Source organism: Danio aesculapii, chromosome 20 (genome assembly GCF_903798145.1).
Source record: "Danio aesculapii chromosome 20, fDanAes4.1, whole genome shotgun sequence".
NCBI classification, from domain to species: domain Eukaryota; kingdom Metazoa; phylum Chordata; class Actinopteri; order Cypriniformes; family Danionidae; genus Danio; species Danio aesculapii.
The window spans coordinates 21,784,099-21,807,289 of NC_079454.1; the positions used below are offsets into that span (position 1 = coordinate 21,784,099).

General features: G+C 36.1%; 1 protein-coding gene across 1 annotated transcript in view; it reads left to right on the forward strand.

The window, feature by feature from the left end:
- The window catches only part of ppp1r13bb (protein phosphatase 1, regulatory subunit 13Bb), an 81,034-nt gene that overhangs the window by 44,563 nt on the left and 13,280 nt on the right, over positions 1-23,191 (forward strand). Inside the window, 6 exon segments of the mRNA XM_056480689.1 lie at positions 10,836-10,937; positions 16,410-16,584; positions 18,251-18,447; positions 19,056-19,220; positions 19,400-19,589; positions 21,445-21,594. Coding sequence (XP_056336664.1) covers positions 10,836-10,937; positions 16,410-16,584; positions 18,251-18,447; positions 19,056-19,220; positions 19,400-19,589; positions 21,445-21,594 — 979 coding nt within the window.

A 23,191-nucleotide genomic window follows, 5' to 3' on the forward strand; every position in this document is an offset into this window, starting at 1 on the left:
TAAAATGATTATTATTGTAGACTGAAGTAATTGACAGCTGTTTTGTTCTATTCTTGGTAAGGGTTATAGGGTTTGTGAATGGATATATTTAAAAATTAATAAATAATTATTTTTATTATTATTATTATTATTATTAAATATATTCATTTGTAATATTTTTTTGATAGGGCAAGTGAAAATCCTTTCTAACTGGGATATTTGAAAAAAGATCCTTATCATTTAGCCCTGCATAAGTCTAAAATTATATTCATAATGGTCTTCATGTCTTAAATTTAACTTGACGATATTATTATTATTATTATTATTATTATTATCATCATCATTAAGAATAATTTAAATTATTCACGCAGCTAAGAAGAAAACCATTAGAAGATTTCAGACACTTTCCTGCAGTGTGACAACAGCTGGGAAGAGCTTCAAACCAAGAACCAATACACTGAAAACATTTTTTCAAAAACGATTCCTTGGATTTACTAATTTTTTTTTAAGTTAACAACTTATTTAGGCTGAATTTAAACAAATTAAGTTGAACATTACTAAATTTAACAACAATGTTGTAGACATTTTTTTCAGTAAGCGCCAAATCTGATAATGCAATCCTTGCTACAAATGTCAAATTTTTGTTGATCAGTCTAACATAATGCAGAGAACTTACAATGTGACATGGGAGCCCTGTTAGTGTAGTCTGGCTAACTACAGTCATTTAGGATTACAAAAAAAAAATCGCAGTGTGAGCTCGTCTGTACATCTTTCAAAACCTTGAGATTCTTTTTTCTGTAGAACACAAAAGAAGATATTTTAAAGAACGTTTAAAACCTATAACAATTGACTTCCACAGTATTTGTTTTTCCTACTATGAAAGTCAATTGTTACAGATTTGACAACATATTTTCTTTTGTTATCAACAGAACAAAGGAAATCATAAAGGTTTGGGCAGTAAATAGTGAGTAAATTTTCATTTTAATGTGAACTATTTCTTTATTATATGTTTTGTGTGTTCTGATAACATTTCTTATACATTTAAAATAAACATATTTCCTAGGTAAATTGTATTTATTCATAAAGGTATTCTTAGTTTATCATTTTAAATGTGGAATTATAATAATAAATTTATATTAATTAAAACTATAATGTGCACTTTGAATGCTCGCTGTACAATTTAAAACACTGGTTAAGAAACATTGACCCAAAGTAACATAACTGACATAACATTCATCATTTTATTCCCTTTTTTAGTGTTAAAGTGCACAGGTTTGTGTTAGAGTTTTTGTACTCTTCTGCTAGATAATATCACAGACCGATTGCTCTAATGCACAGCTTACCATAACATTGCTTGAATGTCTTTTACATCCTCTGAAAGATCCACACAGCTTTCAGTTCAATGCCAATAAATGAGCACCAGACTAAATCTTAGTGAGGAAAGCAGATTATATGTGTGCTTCCTCCATGCCAAGAGTCACAGCTGAACATGCTGTCCATGTGGGTGCATTCTGTGAAGTGATGAAGGATGGATACTTGCATCGCTCCATTTGTTATAAAACTCCTTGGTTACGCAACATACCATCAAAATAATTCAGTCAGAAACCAGCCGAAGTTTTATCTAAAAATGTCTTCAGCCAGCTTGGGTTAATGTGCTTTGGCAACATTTAACATTGCGTCCAAAGCTGCTTTGATTGGGAAACACTCCCCTGCAGAGATGAGGCATTTAATGGGAAAGTTTGTCCTTCGATTTAAATGAGGGGTTTTGGAGTAGTTTTTATAAATGTAAAAGTGTACATTTTGGTATTGTTACGAAAAAAAAAAAAAAGTAAAATCACAGAAAAATGTCTTCAATTCCTTACAGAAACGTTGAAGTAAAACAAAACAATCGAAAATGGCAAAACTTGGTAGGTATTTTGCACTTGCAGGTTTGCTGACATGTTTTTAGGAGGAAGCTGTGGTTTAAGTTAGCAATATGTCTAAAATGGCTTTTTCGAAAATAGGAATATCCAATCCTATTATCATTCCTGAATGTGAAGCCTCTGGAAATGCGTGTTGTCGCTCTTCTGTAGCAAATGAAGCATGGGAAGCAACAAGCTTTTCATATTGTTTACTACAATTTATAAACTTTTGGACATTTCATACCTTTAAAAGTAAACTTTCATTTATTTGAACTTCATCAAAACTTAATTTCCAAGGACAGCTGTGCAATGTTCCTCTTTTTTGTTTTGTTTTTTCTTTTCAGTTTGTAAGGTTGGGTATCATTTGGGTTTTTTACAATACTGATGGAAAATTGATGCTTTAAAAATGGTAAAACAATCTTTAAATCAAAATCCACAATGTTAGGTGCCATTTAAAAAATGTATCTTTATTCTCAAATTATGTATACATTATATTTATAATTATTACATTTTGACAACAATAATTACAATTAGAACGTCATTACAGGTTACTGAAAAGTAGCAAATTTATTTCTTTATATAAAGAAACGTTTCCATTCTTCTACTTTGTGTCTTTGAATTCAATTGACTCAGGATTTTGAGTGGCACTGACCAATCCTAATGTTAAGAAATATGTAGTTTATTCCTTGCAAGCAGTCTGTTGTGGACATAAGTGATTCAGCATTCTTGAACAATCACACATTTTTTTTTTTTTGGTCAATTTTGCTAAAAGTCTTCTAGTCTAAGATAGTTCACAAATTAGTTTGAATGATTTGTTTAGTTCCCTGCTCACACTGAAGATGAGTTGTAAGAGGACAAGGAAAATAAAGAGTGCTGTATGAAGTGGCAATGAGCATTTGCCAATTCTGTAAATGTATCCTATGTGCAGGAAATTAAAGAGCCTCTGTTATGCAGTATAAAATGGTGATATTTTGGTTTTGACGGTCTCCAACAACAGGTTGATGTGCATGCAATGTCAAAAAACACTTTCATTTTCTTATAATATGCATTTAATTTTTACCTAATTATCCCAACGGCTCCCATATGATTCGCTCAGAGATTAATTTTTTCCCAAACCCCTCTTTAGCACGATGCTAATCCGCACTGATTGGTCCGATGACCCAGTCTATTGCGATTGGTTGACTACTTCAGTGTGAGACAGAGAATTGCTGATTCATAAACTGTACTGTAAAGTTTCTGTCAAGCTCTGACAAAGTCCTGATCCTCCCTTTAACAAACAGCTGACGAATCCCCATTGTGTGTAGATTGCTGAAGCACTTGTCAGAAAAATGACGGGAACATAGCTCAAAGCTGGGACTATAATGCTGAAGTTTTTGCAAAAATAAACTTCAACGTAGTCGCCAGTGGTGCACTGGTTAGTGCCTCTACACATGTACTCCGGTGCTCACGGCGACCCGAGTTCGGTTCCGCCTCGAGTTCCTATGCCAATCCTTCACCTGTCTCTGCTCCCCATGCTTTCCTGTCAATACTCTCTACTGTCGTATCCAATAAAGGTGAAAAACCCAGAAAAAAATTATTATAAAACAAAATTTCAATAAATAAATAATATTCAACCACTGACTCTTCACAGCCTCATCTTTGGCTTGGGAAAATGACACTAGCTTTCCCTCACACTACAGAGCACAGCATCTTCGCGACTTGCTTTAACTGGGATCTGCTACAGTGTTTGTCTTCCTCTTTTTCATTCTACAGTGTTTGTGGGCGGGGCTGAGGGGTTCAATTTTCCCAGGCCTGCGCATGCAACAAGTGGGCGGGGCTTGAGTTCTGTATCAACGTCTCACTGACACGGCCAAAGATTAGTTACCAAGACGATTCATTTGAACCACTCTGTGTCAACTCTTTTATAGATGAATCGATAGTTTTAAGATCTTTATATTGTGGAATTTCTCTCTTTAGTACAGTTTTGGGTACTCCACCTCTGCACATGATCTATTGAAGTTCTATGTTATTACTATCTGACCTTTTCTTTATCTTTTGTTTAATAAACAGCTTCAAAAAACTTGTCATTGCCCACCTACATAGCAAGAAAACATTGATCAAATTCTCAACATGAAAATAAACAAGCTGGAGCTGATTCTCTTTCTTCAGCTTGACAGGAATTTTCTTGCCTGTTAAAATTAAAACCATCTTTTCTTAATCTACCTTATGGGACCTTTTATTGTTTTAACAAACATTGAGTTTCAACCCACAGATGAACAATCACTTAAACCTTCCCTAGAGATCCACAGCCATATTTATACAACTGCGTTTGGTAGAAACCGATCATATCATGCAGTCTAACTCTGGAAACCATCTGTGATCTTCCTATGTTGATCATCTGAGGGAAGTTTCCCCCCCCCCAGAACCACCTCATAAAGGATAATCAAATCTTTCTGTTCAATGTCCTTCCTTGTGCCTCATTGCCATGGAGATGAGCTCCACCATGTGATGTGGCCACACAGAATGGCCGTGTGGGTAAACAGAGCCTGACACAATTGGCCTTTAAGTCATGAATCACTTCCCTAGCAAACTGAGTTGAGTCATTTGGGCTGGAACGAAACTGGGAGGTCTGCTATGGAGCTGGTGCTTTTGGGGAATTTGCAAAAAAGATGCGTCGATATTGATCAAGTCTAGAATTTTGTGCGGAGATAAACTAACTTAAATGAACTTAAAAATAGGTAAGCACTGAGATAAAATGTGTTGTGCATTCTTGTTGGTATTTTGAAGTATTGAAAGGATGCTGTTTGTCAGTTTTAAACAATAGGTATAAATAGTGTGTGTATTGTTGCTTTGTGTATCTGTCACAGTTAAAGTGGTAGCAGTGGGGAAAAAATTCAATCCCTCACTCTGATTTAGAATGACAGCTGATTTGATTTAGAGGCGATTGGGTCTTCTGCTTCAGGCAAAACACACTTTTTTCCCTCAACAATCATTAATCGTTAGTTTAAATTGAAGGGACAATTTTGTATCGACATTAATCATGAGCTCAGTCTTTTTACATTTGAAAGCAAAGGACACTTCTAAATACCTGTTCAAGCTGCTTGTTTGACATTTGTGTGCTTTAACACAATGAAATCTGTATCAGTTGTTTGTGAGAAGTTTAAACATGGAAGCTGAAATCTAATGAAATGAAACACACAGCATCAGAAGATCAGAGATTGTGGTCCTATAATGCTTTTTGAAAGCATATATAATCTGTGAACTTCCTAAGCAGTGGTTTGCTGTTAAAATGTATTGATAGAAATACTACTGTTATTAATAGGTTTTTATGTGTATGTGTAAGCTGAAATGGTTAATAAAAAAAAACGCTAAAACTAAAACAAATTTGTAAAATGCAAAAATAGAGAAAATAAATCCTTCAGTTTTTATGCATTTGTAAATGTTATTTAAAGTTGAGTTTGGGTTAGGGCTGCACGATTAATCGAAAAAAAATCACTATCTCGATTCGAACCCTCCCTACACACGATCTTAATTCAGCTTTTTCTACGATTCAGTAAATTATATTTTCAAGGTCAGGAGAGAAGCAAAGCAGACGCACAAATCTTCACAGCAACATTGACACCTACAAACAGTGTTAAAAGTGTCACATAATGTATTTATAAGGTATAATTTCCCCAAAAATGTCATTTCTGTCTTCATGTTATAATGTATTCGCAGCCGCGAAATCACACGTGAGCTGACCGCCAGCTGTTTGTTTACTTCCGAGAACCAATGTTGCCAAATGGTGCTGACTGTTTCCAGCCTAAAACTCGCTGAAAACTAAAAGGCACGGCCCAGCATTTCTTATTAGAATAAGAAGCATTTCTCATTCTTATATAATTTTTTATAGTAGGCTGTATATAACTAATAGTAAAGCCTATTAATATAAATTATAGTATAGGCTGTACTAATTAATTCTGTACTGTTTATTTGATTTATTAAACTAAATTTGAAAATAAAATACATATTTAAAGAAATTTGTTTTGATTAATTTGTGTCCTTGCTAAACAAAATTCATATGCTCATGATTTTTTGTCTGTTATGTGACTTGATTCTGTGCACATATCCAGGTGATCTTAACCTATAACGTTCTGAAAAGACAATTAAACTATTATATGATGTCAGATGTTACTGTATTCACGGTGTCATTTTTACATTTTTTTTTTCCTTCAAATCTCCTGTAGCTCAACCCTCTATTCTTTTAATCATCCGTGTAAATATAAACGGCTACACTAAATGATAGTGTGCACTGTGATTTTAAAGTGTCAAGATCAACAAAAACAAGCAATTACGAGATGCGAGTATTGGTCTATGAGATAATTATAGACACATTTTACACCATCACAACATAGTGCAAAAAACTATCAATTATGCGTACTACCTTTGAATTATGGAAATGGATCATATTATTAACTTTGCTATGAATAGATACAGCCGTGGGCTGTAGGTGACCTGGCAAAACCAAGCCACAAACATCAACACAGTATTTTTTTCCTCTTGCTCTATATATTTGTGTGCTCATGCGAGGTAATGTTAGTGTTATTGCTGATAGATCCCCATTGAATGTTGTTTCATGGACCATCAGTATTTGAGTAGCACATTTGTCAGTAACGGGAGGTTAAAAATTTTTATACGCTAACATTCAAATATTTGTGGTCAGATAGATTGTATTATTATTAATATTATTATGGAAGAAGAAATGCACTTATAATTGAAATCATGCACTGATCAGAAGCATGTCACCTAAAATATTGCAGTATTCCACAGCAAAGCAACACATTAGGAAACATTGATGACAAAGTTATAGTTTTTTAGCACCTAAAAACCCCAGTTTATTAAAAACTGTATTTTTGGCGTGACAATTAGCATACTGGCATAATTGCTAAACTTATTTTACTCCAGCTGATTCCACCAAGTCCTTATATAACCTTAATGACTGTCCCAGCTTAAACTACAAACACTGTCTGAGTGCACTTGTGTGGCTTTGGCTTAGGACAGCCCAGAGACAAAACAGACGCTTGGCTTTTTAGGAAATGGATTCAACGTCTATTGACAAAGACAATAGTAGTTTAGAATTTCAAGGGGAACAACATTCGGAACAGCATGAACCAGATTATTAACGGTGTTCTGCTTTTGGTTTAAGTAAGTCATCCTTCACTACTTCATTTCATAACTGCGTTTCACATTTTGTGTTTACATCGTGTACCGCGCCACCTCAGTTCTGCTTGATTACTCTGAAATGCAACCCATCATGGCAATCGGTGCCTGTGTATTTTGGTGCCTTTAATCTTTGCCTCATGCCGGTTCTGCTCTGCTGCCATGGCGACACCCTGGCGAGAGCCATGGTGACAGGCAACTTGCTCTTATCTTCCAAAATGCAGAGTGACAGAGTGGGATTCTGGGATGCATCTCCAGCGCAGGCCTGCTGTAGACCCTCTCGGCTAAAAGCGTCACCATTGCTCTTCCCAATGAGCTTAACAGGTCTACTCTAACATTAGCGCTAATGCTGTAATTAAGCTCCGAGTGTTTACTTGGCCGCAGGTCATTTCACACCTAGCTTTCACTGCGATGAAGCCCTGCAGATACACGCTCCTATCTGTTTCTCACAGTCTTCTCTGTCGTTTGTGTTCGTAGAGTTGAAGGGGTCATGAGCTACCATTTTTAATGATTATTTTGTACTGTTTTGACACCAATGGATCCCATCATTTTCATTAAAAATTAAAATAATAGTTTTGACTATTTTCTGTGCTTTTTGGACACCCATCACAACACACTGCTTGAGTTGGACTAGCAGATTGGGGACTCTGAAGTAAACATACACTGGTGTGATTAGCTAACAGTTATGCTTATTAAAAATTTCTCATTTTGTTTTTTTAATTTAATTCCTAAATAGGAAAGGACAGCTATTGTTAATTTCTGCATGCGTGTTTGACATCCTGGACCCTTCTTAGTGGTACACTGATGTATATTAAATTATTATCAGACAATGTCTAATGACAAAGCAATGGTTTCTACTTACAAAAATTAAAGCTATTAACTTTACTATGAAACGGCATCATCTTACTTTCAGTCACTGTAAAAATCCAACATTGAATTGTGCCTTGAGCAAAGGACCAAGTTACTGCTGATGTAGTCTGGAAATTCATTATTTATGAAGTTTATTCACACGTTCCTGTTGCTGGGATTAGAATGAAGGCAATGCTTAAACTGTGTTTAGCACTGCACAGTGTCTTATTCTCTTGAGAGCAATGTTATCATTTGGTTTGGTTTCCACCCTCACTTGAAATAAATCTTTTCAGTTTGATGAATAAGGTGCGTTTACATCTTAATTGTTAGAGTGGCTGACTGTAGTATTGGTAACCTAGAGAGCAACAGTAAACAATGCATGCATAATCTGCTTGTTAAGTGTGATGTCACGCAACGGGACTTCCGGGTCCAAGCGCCATATCAAACTGTATAGGGAGACTCAAACAATTGTAATAGTAAACGTTTACACAGCGATGTAAATCTTTCAAAAATAACGAATGCAATGTATATCAGTGTTTCCTCTAGGATTTTGTCCAACTGTGGCGGCAGGCCCTTTACACAAATCTTCCAACTACCTATGGTGTTATTTCAAATGGCAAATGTCGTGAGGCAGTATTACAAGTCAAGATGGCATTCATGTAATTCGAGCATGTGAATCTCTTTGCTAGAGCGCCGATTTTTATTTATTTATTTATTTTTATTTATTTATTTTTTCTGTTCATGCACAAAACTTCTTGCACACCCTCAAATATGCTCAATCACAGATTTTCTTGTGCGCTCTCAAATATATGGTGCTGAAGTGCGTTTATGTAACGAGTATGTCTCCAACATTTATTAGGTATGCTAGGAATATTTGTGAATGTCTCCAATAGACCTACAGAATGGCATTGATGCGTCCTGAAGCAGGGTGTCCGCAGGGTCTTGAAGTATTAAAAGTTGATAATTATGAGAAAATTATGGCCCTTAAAAGGTATTAAAAAGTCTTAATTGTGTTTTACAAGGTTTTAATTTTAGTTCAAGGGTTGTCCAAAGTGTTTGACTCCAAAAATGCATAAATAGATTTATTTTCCTCTTAATATAAACACCGGCATGCTTGATCCACGAGATTGATTCTGGCAAGGTCGCGTCTGGCCAAGCTCGTCCGTCTGGGTGATGTCACGTAATTTGCGACAAACGCGGGATGGTGATGTGACGCTCTACACATGAAGCGAAACCGATGGGAAAATGTAAGTTTGCGTACTCCTGGTTGGAGAAAGACGAATTTAAACAATGGCTGAAGCCTGTCGCTGAAAACAACCGCATAATTTATTCTTTCAAGCTTTGTTTCTTCCAGTTTAATCTGAGTTCTGTTGCATGGTTGTGCTCCATTGATTTAACTACAACTGTTTATTAACAACTGTTTATTTACAACTGTTTAATAAGTTAAAGGTTTGATACTGATTAGAAAATATTCTGAGAAAGTCTTAAAGTCTTCAAAAGGTATTGTAATTAATTTTAAGGATTCCTGCACATGCCTGGTAAAGTGAAACGGCTATAAACTCCAGCAAGAGATAGTCATTGTATACAGAACCGTAGACCTTTATCTATAAAAAGTATAATTATGGAAACTGTGTTCATCATAACTGAAAGCTACATTGTGTTTGCTGGCCTCACGCATTGCACAGCCCTGTCAGTCAGTCAGTATGTCACCTTAAAGGGAAAAGTTCGCTCTGTTATAATTCTCTAGTCTTACAGTACCTTTTACCACGTTTTAGTGCGATTTATAACCTGCTATTAAAAAAATCAACAATGACTGAATGTTTTGAATGAGAAGCTGTAATGTAGCTGTGGTGGGAATGAATTTTGATGTGGTGCCCCGCCATGGAAGAATGAATGTAGCGGAAACCATGTATATATCCATACCTACTATCAGTGATTAATTTTTTTATAAATTGTTCAAATATTGGTGTCTGTGATGCAGCAAGATACACCCAAATTCACTTTTTATGTGTGATATGACTAAAAAGTGGTCATAAATGAATATTTTCTCAGTTCAAATGAGTAGTGGCTTGGACCTTTTCATATTTCAACATTTCATACGCCACGACTTAAGCGCATGGAGACAGCTGATTAGTCAAATGGGTGTAATGTTCGCTACGTCAAAGAGTTTATTCAGCAAATGCGTTTCCATCTCCAATTATTCACATGAACCCTTTTTCAAGTCCAAAACCACCTCAAGTGAGAGTAAAAACCTTTTGTGCAGGGCAATTTGGAAACCCAGCTAGTGATGTAAAAGCAGGTGTTGATCATCTGAGGCGGAGACGGAGTTTAGATGAACGATTACATAAAAGTGGCACATTCCACAAATTGTTGTTTTGGCAGTGGGCTTATATTTAGGTTGTTATTAAATTGAGAAAGTTTTACACAGAGTATGCCGTTACAGTACACTTAGAAATAAAGGTACGGGAGCTGTCACTGGGGCAGTACCTTTTTAAACGGTACATATTTGTACCTGAAGGGTCCATAATGGTACCCCCAAAGGTACTTTTTAGGTACATTTAGGTACTAATATGCACCTTTTAGGTACCACTGTGGACTATTTGGGAACAAATATGTATCTTTTAAAAAGGTACTGCCCCAGTGACAGCTCCCGTACCTTTATTTCTGAGAGTGTACAGTGATCTCTTATATGCTGTATCAAAAAATATTTTTGTTCACGACCCTCCCTTTAAAACAGCCATTTTTATATCCTTGTTTCTGTGCATGTTTATTTTTTTGGCCTGATTGCCCCTCCTCTCTCTCTTTCTCTCCATCTCTCTCTCTCTCTCTCTCTCTCTCTCTCTCTCTCTCTCTCTCTCTCTCTCTCCTCTCCGTCTCTCCTCTCTCTCCATCTCTCCGCCTCTCTCTCTCTCTCTCTCTCTCTGTGTGTAGGTGGGAAATCCTCGCGTGGAGCTCACTCTCTCAGAGCTGCAGGAGATGGCCACTCGTCAGCAGCAGCAAATTGAGGCCCAGCAACAGATGCTTGTCGCTAAGGTAACGCGCTCAGATGTGCTCTTTTGATGGCAATCTTTTTATAGATCTTTGTTTTCGTCTGTTGGGGGACGAGACACAACTATTTTCATCTGCATTTGCTGTTGAATCTAACATAGGTGTGATTTACTCTTATTCAAAATGACGTGTCTATTTTGATTTTTAATAATTTTGTAGACGTTGAACATCGTTTTCTTTCATCCTTAGAAAGAGAGGCCATTTGTTTGGTGGCTTTTGGGTGGAAAATTGGCAAATAAACATGTTTTTTTCTTTATTCATTGGTGTGCATTTATTCTAGCTAGAATTAACTTGATGTGCAAGGTCCATGTAGCTAGCAAGTGAATGATGCAGTGATATTTTTGGGAAAGTACCATGTGTTTTGCCTTTTTGTATGTTTTTGGCTTTAAATTTCAGTTTGGATACTAAATTATCACAAGTATTCAAGTTTCTAGATTGTTAGTCAAATGTAAGCATTTGTTGTTGTTGTTGTTTGCTTGCTACTATTTTTAACTAGTGTTCTCAGACTTTTAGACACCACTGAACTGTGAATTGTATTTTTGGCATGATATAACTAGCTACTGTAATAACATTGCCAAATAAGTGAAGAATATGACTCGAGCTGTAAATGCAAATATTTTCACCTGTTAGCATTTGCCATTGAAACTAAGTTGGCAGTAATTCACTGTAGTTAAAATGGTTTGGTATCTGTTTTGATTGAGCTCTTTTGGCTTTGTTTTTCAGATAGAATGTAAAATAATCTGGAGGATTGTTTGGTTGTGAATCAGTTGTCAGCAAATTTGCAACACTTATACTAATAAAAGGGTGGCAAAATGATTTGTTTTCCCTTGAAGTATCATGCTTTTGAAGCACCACTGCATTGTGATTTGCTAGCATATAATAACATATTGACAATTCGTCCACTTCAGGGATAAGCATTTATTTGAACTCTGTGGTGGTATTTATGGGAAATTTGGAAATAATTGAAGCTTTTCATGATTTATCGTATTCTTTATTCTCCTAGCAGCTTTATACTTGTGTGATATCAAGCTATTCCTGGTTATACATAGGACGATAACCATTTTCAAGGTATACCGTGTTTTGGAAAAGTCAAGACTTTAAAACCGTCAAATTTCGATCATCACAATTTTCTGCTATACCGTTCCTAAGGTATGTGTACTATTTTATTTTATTTATTTATTTTTTAGGATAACAGTATCTCTAGCAGAAAAGATCTCCAAAGATGCCATTTTAAATTGTAAAGAAATCTGTGTTTTACAAACTAATGAGGCAGCAGAAGTCGCCTGGCATGTTTACTGTCCCAAAATGTATTAAATGTTTTTCAAAATAAGTATATTGTGTTTAAAGGGGAAAAAAGTTTTAGTTTTTTTACCCAGACATTTAAAAAGAACATATTTTAGAGCAGTAATCACAATACCGTGAAACCGTGATATTTTTATCCAAGGTTGTCTTACCGTCAGAATCTTATATCGGCCCATGCCTAAATACAGTAGATGCGGAATGGTGTGATCTCATCTTTAAGAAGGATATTGGACTAATATTTATTAGCACTAGCTTTGGCTTTAATTATTACATATAATGTACCCAGAGTACATTTGTGTACTTCAATTTTTATTTTTTTTAATTTAAAATTACCATGGTCATTCAATTATACATTGATTAGTTTAAGCCAGCAGGGAATTAAAGTTGTTAAAACAGTAAATGTGCTTGGAGAGGTTATTGTTTCCAACCCTGCTCGTGCAGACAAACCAAAAGCACACATTTTTGTGAGTCTCGCTTGGCTGACCCATATATTTCCGTTCTAGGAGTCTCTGCTAATAAGGTGATGAATTGAATCAGGTGTGCTTAATTAGAACGAATGTGTGGTGTTGGTGTGCCTCCAAATATAGAGTTGGAAAACACTGCTATAGATGTTAGAAAAGCAAGCATACACATTTATGAAAGGGGATAAGCGAAAAAGGTGTCATCTAGTGGTGATTTTATTTACTCATGATTTCACCTCGTCCTGCCAAAACCATTAATTTTCTCGATCTTTGCACAGGCTTTGTGTGTGAAAGATATTTGCTCGCTGTCAAATGTAAATAATGTTCTATAAATATGAACAGAACTTTAATGTATGTTCTTGATATGTTTTGCAGATAAATGTAATTATGATATTTCTTGCTAAATTATTTGGTATTTAGTGTATTAAGTATCTCTGTAATTATTCCCAACAGCTGCTTGTTGGGTAAACCTTTAACTTTGTGTATGAAGCTGCTCTAAGCTCTTAATTATCACTGCGCAATATTGTCATTTAGATGTTTTGAGTTACTGACCTCATGTTTGTTTTCCTCAGTGCCATTTATAGGTCATTACAGCAGGTTGTTGTGACCAGTATAGGGCTGCTAGTCATGGGAACCACAGGCTGAGGAGATAAAACCGAATGAGCCTGAAAATGCCAATTATGTCGCAAACAACTCTGACATGTTTTGAGTGCACTGGCAGGCATTTCTCATCCACATTAGTGTTAAATAGCATCGTTTCTTCGTTCAACAAAGAGCGACGTGTGGAATCTGAAACTGGTCACACTTACAGACTGTTCAGTATTAGAGCTGTTTGCATTATTATCGCTGTGAGTCAATGTGCTGTGATGACTCCGAGCCTCCAGTCATTGAAAGTCCACCGTGTGCTATTTTTAGTTTTCTCACTCACTCAGAGACACTGTTTCCATTTCACTGCATCAGTTTGTGTTCCCTGCAGACGGAGAAAGAAATGATGGGGAAAAAAAGAGACTAATTGCTTTTTATTTTCTCTTAGTTACTCAATAAGTCAACTCTGCAAACAGCATTTTTCCCCAAGGAAGTACTACTGCTGCTAAATAGCAAATGTCTCCTTTTTTGACACTGACAGTAAATCAATAGGTTGTCTCTCTTGATTAAATGTCATATTGTGATGTAATGACAAGATTGTATGGTGTTGTCCTGAATGCACTTTGCTCTGTCAGGGCACTGCTGATGCCCTGGCCTAGGCCGAAACAGGCTGTGCTTCACTGAAGTAATAGCAGTGACCTTACATGTTATTCATAGATAAACACAATAAGATTGACTGAAATCTATCGACTTTACCACAGCAATTACTTTACTATTCTAAAAGGCACTACCTGATGATTTTAAAGTAATTTGGATAAAGGGATAAAAAAAATGGCATACTGTATAGACCGTTTTAATGTGATGTCATTGATTCATGAACATTTGCTGCTTGTTGTCAAACTATTTCAAAACTGTAACAAGAGCTAATTTAATCACACCTTCACATTAAAGCAGCTATCATAACATTAAAAATATGTGGATCTTTTTGGATTCTTGGAAGAAATGGAATATAAAAATGTAAAACAGGTGTTTACATCCCTCAAAGTGGTCTATATGCCGTCTTTTTCTCACTCCCAACTTGTTTCAAACATATTTGGGTTTCTTTTTTCTGATGAACACAATAAGAAGTTATTTTTGAAGAATAATGGAAAATGGTAGCCATTGACACTTCATTGGTAGCCATTGGCTTATCACTGAAATTGACTGTTTCATGCCTCATTTCCACAAAGCCATGTGGTTCAGTACACTACAGTCAAGCTTTCGTTTCCTCTGCCAACAGAACCATTTTTGTACACCAGAATGTTGCAATCAGCAACATTATTAATAAATAAATAATAATAGATAATGGCAGATGGAATAGGGCTGGGCGATTTGGCCTAAAATCAAAATCTCGTTTAGTTGAACATTTTAACTTGATTATGATTAATGAACGATTATTTTATTTATACAATTTTTTGCCCTGTCCACACCGCCCACACTTGTCAACGTTAACAAGCTGATCAATCACAGAGCTTGCGCTATGCGTCATTGCAACATGTAGTTGCGCCAGACCATATGCTGTGCTTGACCCAGAAGTGTAAACAGAGCGGGGTCACGTGACTCCACATGCGGTAGGGAAAAAAATTTACCTGGAAAAAATAGATTGATTATACGTTCTGAATGACGATTTCGATTAATTGGTCGATTAATTGCCCAGCCCTAATATGGAAAAACATTTGCTGAATAAATTGATGTTGTGAACATTACACTTAATCAACCACCTGCTTTGCTTTTCTTGTTTACTGTTGGTTACTAGGGTAACCATTACAAGTCAGCTGCTCTAAAAATGAATGGAGATGCACCTAATTAACACTTGGGACTTTGTAAAAGATGCCCTTCACTTTAGGATGGAAATCCATCTTATGATAAATGGAGAGTTTAAAACAAACAAAACAAACAGACATCAGCTTACTGGTTCTGTTCATGCATGTTTTTTTAGGGGTGTAATGGATCACAGTTGATCCGTGATTCGTACGGGTTACAACCCGTGGTTCGGAACACACGTGAACTGCGGATTATTACTTTTTTACTTGTAGATTAATCCTAAACTTGTAACTATTGCAGAGAGAACACCTTTCGCATCATTTGAATCACAAGTATGAAAGCATTTAGGCTTTCCTGTAAAATATTATGATTGAAGAAGTTGTGGTAGGTTATTCGGGATGTGGTGGGTTTCTTAGGTTAAAAAAGGTGTTTTCTGTCACTACTTGTTTAGCCTGCATTAATGCATTCAGTGTAAGCTGCGCAATTAATCATTAAAAGATCGGGATCTCAACACTCACGCAACATAAGTTATAAATGATGGAGATTTGCATATGTTTATTAATCCTTCGAATTGCTGCATTCAAATCTGAAAACGCAAAAATCAAGAAAGAGACATAGTCTTTAGTCTTTTGAGTTAGTTATGAAGTTACAAACAGTCAAATAACACAGAAGTACTGGGATAACAGTTTATAGTTTAGATAAAACCACTGATGTGTATGGTAAAGATTAAAATCACCATAATATGCACAAAAAATGAAAGTTGTAGGCATCGATTACATTATTTAACCAACAGGTGGTGCCAACCAGCCATCAAAAATAAGCCACTAAATAATTCATCAAAAATGATCCATCTAGCAATGAAACATGAAGTTTGATAAGTGAATAACTGAATCATTTATTGAAAATCAGACTAAATAAATATGAGTTGTACAAATAATGTTAGATTTATACATTCAGCGTTATTAGCAACACTAGCAGTAACAGTGAATTTTTCACAGTACTGATTATTGTACTGAATATTTTACAATCTATTTTTATTCAGCTGATTTTTAAAGAAAAATTACAGGTTCTAAGTTCTGTTTGTTAAAAACAAAATTGTTTTGCAGTACTGTTTTTGTAATAAATGGAAAGCAAATTACATTTTGTCGTCTCTCCTTTTTGGCTGATCTGAAAAATGGTCCGATCCGTGACTAAAAAACTATAACGTGAGCCAAACCATGAGATTTGTGATCCGTTACCCCCTTAATGTTTTTCCAATTTTTGTTTTTGCTTGTTTTTGCTTATTGTATGTATTTTTTTTCCACAGGAGCAGCGGTTGCGCTATCTTAAGCAGCAGGAGAGACGGCAACAGCAGGCTGTGTCTGAAACAGAGAAACTGCAGAGGCTGAAGGAAAGAGTGGAGAGTCAAGAAGCCAAACTCAAGAAGATCCGTGCCATGAGGGGCCAAGTGGACTACAGCAAAGTCATCAATGGCAACCTGTGTATGTACTCGCTTGACTCCATCCCAGTAGATAAGTTACAGCCCACTTCTTGCTGTTATGATGCATGTTTGACCTTTGCGTGCTGCATTAAGCCAAGTGGTTTGTGTGAGAGAGCACTGAGCTTCCAGCTACAACAGCGATCACACACGCACATGACGTACAGTCAGGATTAAGACTGTTAAAATCTCGCATCATGCCAACTCTTTAGACACACGCAACTCCAGAAGGGATTTTCATCTCATCTGGAGATTAAAATGAGATTTTTGGGGATTGTTATTTGTACTTAATTGCAGGATGGTGAGGAAATCTTGCTCATGAATTGTTTTCTTCAGTTTTAACTTCAAGTTTAGTGGTTTGCTAATGTAGTGCTAGAGCTGTTGTTCCTGGGGACCCACCACACATTTAGTAAGTTTCTTAAAAATATTCTTCTCACATGTTTCCTATACCATCATTAATCTAGGATTTGTCTAAAAATGTATTGTTTAGTAACTTTTTGTGAGAATTGCTTCTTTATGATGAGTCATATTTGTGAGTATGATAAGACTAAATGTTTATTTAACAGTGGTGTAAAGCAAGAAGTAAAAAAAAAAAGTCAAATTACTGTACTTGAGTAGTTTTTCTCAGTAATTGTACTTTGCTGAGTGGTTAAAAAATGTGTACTTTTACTTAAGTATGCTTTTAGTGCTGTATCGGTACTTTTTATTGCACCATTTCACTTTAACCTGCTAACTACTTTAATGTTTGTTTGTTTTCTACAGTTGGCTATGTAGAATAATAATTCCCATTCAATCAAAAAAAAAAAAAAAAAAAGCAGGATGCCTACTGTATGCCTACTTAAACCATAGCTAAATGCACTACAGAATGTTACGTTTTCAAATTCATGCTCAAATGAATCAGTGCTGCATGAGATTGGTTTGCGGCACCAACTGCTGGACAGTCATAGTTTGTTAGTCAGGGTTCAAAGTGTATAAGCGTTAGCATATTGTCACAGATATATTTTTTCTCATTAAGAAACACAGATTTCGCTCTGCATATAAACGCATCAACCTGTTCTGTCGGCTTATTATATGTGCAATTATTAGTGTAAAATGTTCTTACATGAAATTAATCCCACATTTCAAATGTACAGTTCATGATTGGCAAATAATTTAACTTGCACTTAGAAACACCCTTAAAAGTAATTGACTTTGATGTAAGCTACCTTTTTAATTTGTATGGTGTAAGGTGAAGTAATTTTCACAGTGTAATACTCACTAGTATTTATAGGAGTATTTATAACAGATACTTTTAATGGCACTGCATTTTAATGATAGTAATGGTAGTAATTTTTTTACTTGTGTGATTTTTCAGTACTCTTTCCACCACTGAACACACCCAATTTAGCTCACGATAATGTACATTCAGATAATGTACAATGGGTTTCCCGGACTGGAGTTTTGAACCAGTGTTGCCAAAATTTAGGCAAAGTAATAGGGTTGGCAGATTGTAGAAACAATACAAGTCAGATGAACCTCCAGGTTTTGCATTTTGCATGAGCTCCTGTATGACATGTAAATCCATGCATAATATTTTCAGTGACCATTAAATAATAATCCTATAGTAATGGAGAAAGCATGTTGGATCATGTAGTTGCACGAGTGTGTTTAACACTGCTGTGGTCTGCTAGCCGCAGAGATCGAGCACATCAGCGGGCTCTTCCAGGAGAAGCAGGCGGAGCTGCAGGCAGCCGTCCTGAGGGTAGATCAGCTCAGTCAACAGCTGGAGGACCTGAGGAGAGGCAAAATGAATGGCCTGCAGACCATCGGGGGTCAGGTGACCGGCACCGCTGCTCTGGAGCTCCGCAAACTCTACCAGGAGCTGCAGGTACTGCCACTGATCTGATGGAAGAGATTGTGCTATGCTAAGTTTTGGTCTATATCAATCTTCGTTTATATAACTAGCACTTTTTGTGTGTATTGCCTCTTCTTGTTGAATCGCTGAATGTCTCCTCAGCTGTATGTTGCTTTGGACAAGATTGTTTGCCAAATGTAAATGTAAACCTTTGGTCATATTGGTTTTATTAGAGGACACTTTCCACAAGTAGGGTGTTTGTAAAATTCATCAACAAATTGTCAGTAAAAGAGATTGATACAGGTTTAAGGACATATTGATCAGTTTATCATCCAAGTATTATTGACTATTCTTTCTGTATTGTTCTATATTGTGTGTATCCTGTTAGGAATAATTGAAAAAAAATAATAATGATGTGAATTTATACTAGCAATAATTATAAATAGTGCATAAAAACACCATCAAAAAGTTATTTACAACAATGATTATTACTTAAAACTATACTGGATTTATGCATTTATCTTGTATAGGCTGTTCATGGACTTAATCATAGATCTTAATTGATTATTAATCTGCCTATCTATTTCTGCCTGTCATTTCTTGCAGCAATGATGTTTATTTTTCCTGTTCATCTCCATCAGATCCGCAATAAGCTGAATCAGGAGCAGAACAGTAAACTTCAGCAGCAGAAAGAGCTGTTGAATAAGAGAAACATGGAGGTGACACTGATGGACAAGCGTATCAATGAGCTCAGAGATCGACTCTACAAGAGAAAAGCTGAGGCACGTCAAAAGGAAAACCTTCCAGTAAGACCAGGGCTGCATCACTTGCTCATGATTATTAGTTTCATTTATTTATGACGCTTTTTTTAAACCGTTCAGAGGTTTTATAGACTATATTTATATTTAGGACATTCAAGTAAGCTCATCGTTTTTGTTTGTTACCTTATCGTCATGTTTTCCTCCATTTTCTCCCTTTCCTGCAGCTGAATAGAGTAAACGGCCCTCCCTCTCCACAACCAGGCCACGGAAACACTGGCCGTGTTGCTGCTGTGGGACCCTACATCCAGGTTCCAGTGCCAGGCAGGCAGGAGGGTTATGCAGTGCCACCTGAACCCCTCAAACCGCAGTCGCTTGGGGTCAACACCCAAGTCAATCATGCACGTTCAAAGTCAGGTCAGTCCTTAATCAATGACTTATGCCATTACACCAGACATTTATTTGCATTTAAACTATTGTCAAATAAATGGTACCCTTTGTCTGTGTGATTTGTTTTATTTATTTTATTTTTTTGTGAGTCACTGTTAACTAATATATAAACTTTACATATTAATATGGAAACTGAATACAAAGATGCTGTGCTTACTTTTGATGAGTGGCATCTGTTTTTAGGTCTTGTACATCTGACTTTTGGTTACTGGCACATTAGCACAAAAACACTCTCTTAGCCTTCTAAAGCAAACAACCACATTTAATTTTGTTCTCATATTATTTTGAGTTCAGCCAGCTATGATTGACCAAAACAAGTTGGCAACACTTTTAAATAATGGTCCATTAGTTAATGTTAGGTAATGTATTTACTACAATGACCAAACTATTAGTAATACATGTTTTAAGGTATTTATTCACGTTAATGTTATTTAAGTTAAATAACGTTAGTTCATGTTGACTCACTGTGCATTATTTAATATTAACAAGCACAAGTTTGGATTTTAATAATGCATTATTTAATGTTGAACTATGATTAATAAATGCTTTACAAGACTGTTCATTCTTGGTTTATGTTAGTAAATGCATTGATTATCATGAATTAATAGACCATTAATCTAAAATTGTGCCAAAAAGTTTTTCATAAGACTTAAAATTTTAAAAATATCACATTTTTTTTCAATCTTCTTCAGATTTGCTTATTTTATCCACCTGCTACCTTGTAAATATATTTTGAGAGAGACTATGTAACATCCAACCAATTAGTTTGAAAGGGTGGATTTTTGTCTGAAGTCCTAAGTATACTTCAGTTTTGATGCATGTAAAGTATATTCCACTGAAGAACTTGTGAAAAGTCCAATACTCAAAATTTTCAACTTAATAAAAGATTCTGAAATTTTCTAAACCCGAGAGCTCTTAGTTCACTTGTCTATTGTCGCCTTGTCATTTGATGTTGGTTCTGTATGTGATTTTTGTGCCACCTTGTGGTTAAACTGATAATTGTAAAAAAAAAGGTTTAAAAAAAAAGCCATTACGCTCTTTACCAGTGGTTCCCAAACTTTTTAGCCTGCGACCCCCAGATTAACAATTCCAGTGACTTGCGATCCCAACTGTCCTTGAAGGTGGTTATAAAGTATACAACATTGCACGCAACGTGCACCACACACACCAATAAGAACTGTATAAACATGTCAACATTGACAACACAAAAAAGTGTAGCAGTCTAACAACCACATCTTTTTTATAGTCATTATTAATTTGTTTAGGATATTTTGATTTGGAGATCATCTTCCATCTTCAGTTGTGGGGTTCCATGTTCAGTTGTGTGCGAGTGCGTATTTTTGAAAGGTTGAAGATATGGAGATGGTATGGATAAAATATAGTAATTCTAATAGTTTAATATTATATATAAGACTTTAGGATATCACTAAGTGACCTTGATGGTTAGATTTATGTCATGTGCACAACTTAGCATATGCATTAAAACTGGAGTAAACTTTAGGCTTGATGCTGAGACAAAATTCTTTTACGATTAAGCAATCCATCATTCTTCTAGAGAACATTCTAGAGGCACCAGAAGTGCCAATTTGAAGGGTTTGAAAGCATGCGCATGGTTTGATAGCTCTCTTAATGACCGTGGCATGTATCCCATCTCTTCTTACTATGGGTTTCCTCTTTTCAACGTATTTGTGAAGTTATTTCTTGTTTTCTTCACTTCTAACCTCTTGTAATTTCTGCTCTGTTGCTGTGCCTGTGTATGTGTGTGTCTCTTTTCTCTTTGCTGTCCATGTACTTTGATGTTGTGGGATTTGTGGGTAATTAGATGGAGTGAGAAAGCCCCCAGGCCCCTGGAAGGTCTCTGATTTAGACATCATAGTGGACCCCATTGCTCCACCACCTCCAGAGCCCCGCCCAGGCCCTGGGGCTCCACCCCCAGCCACCTGCTCTGCTGCAGGGTCCGATGGCGCTTCTCGTGAGTGGGAAGGTGTCTAATGTGGAGGGCAGGAGGAACGGCCTTTGAACCTTATTCAGTGTAGTGAGCAGGATCAAAGCAGTTTAAGTGACTGTACGAGAATAAAAGCAGAATGTCTGAATCAAGTGCACCATGTACAAGTCAAATCTTTGTATTAAAGCTGAAGATGCTGTTTTGGATCTTCTCAATTTGAAAGAACATGAATTTGAAATGAAGATCATGAATTTCTGAAGTTCATGCAGCTCAAGTGGGACAAAAAGAGGACAAACCTAAGCCAAGATAATCTTAAATTAATGTTAATTCTTAATTTTGACTTTTTACTCTGTTCTTATGCCAACAACATACACTATTTACCTGTTTTGGTTGGTAAGATTAAAAATTTTTGTATGCTCACCAAGGCTGTGCTTTTCATTGAAAGTGCAGTAATTATGCTGTATTATGCTGCAGTCACACTAGAGTTTGATCTTGCGAAATTCTGTCGTATGGTGCTGCGAAGAGGGGCGGGATTAAACAAGATGAATAGACATTTTAAAAAGCAAGCGATTGGTCCTTATCTTACATTTGTCCAGAGAGGTCATGTTTTGATCATCGGTTGGTCTCACGCAGTCACATGATGTGATTTCGCAGGTCAGAGTTCACCAAACTAGAACTTTGCAACGCTGCGAATTGCGAAACCTGTCGCACAAGCTTGCGTTTCCGGTCTGACGCATTTGCGTGCATTTGAATGGAAGTCTAAAGGAAGAAAAGTCCAGTGTGACCGCAGCTTTAATGTCATAAAAAACAGTGCATATAGGAAATATTGTGAGTTATTCGTAATTATTCTGGACAGTTAAAGAAAATATATTTTAAATGTAAGTGTACAGCTGATTTCTCAGCATAATTTTCCAGTATTTTGATTCCCAGTAATTAATTCATTTCTAATATGCTGATTTGTTCACAAAATATTTATAAGGTTGTTATATTCCATGTCATTTTTGATCAGATTAATGTGTTCATAATAATTCACTACATTGGTTTAAGTCAGGGGTGTCCACACTCGTTCTTGGAGGGCCGGTCTCCTAGAGAGTTTAGCTCTAACCAAAATCAAACACACCTGAACCAGCTAATTAAGCTCTTACTAGATATACTAGAAACTTCCTGGCAGGTGTATGAAGCTTATTGGAGCTAAACACTGGCCCTCAAAGACAGAGTTTGGAAACCCTTGGTTTAAGTGAAAACAATTGAGAATATCTGACAAACCAAAACTTTTGAATAGTAGTGCATTTTTATTGGGTAAACTAATCACATTTAAAATGTCTATTTCTTTGTGATCTAATCTCAGAATTTTTGGACTTTAAGTGACTCAAATTGTGAGTTTCTTACAGCTTTTATTCTTCAGTCTTCTAAACAATAGGAGTTATTGGGTTACAGGTCCTGTGTGTCTTTAAAAACCACAGAGGAGGCAACTTTCTAGACTAAACATGTCTTTAGGACAGAAGTCAAAATGACAGGTTTTGACTTGCAGTAGTACCTTTAATGATACATTAGACCCCTCTGCCTGCTCAATTAAAGTAAATCCTGTTGATTTGCTCTTTACTGCAATTCAGAGAGTCAAAAG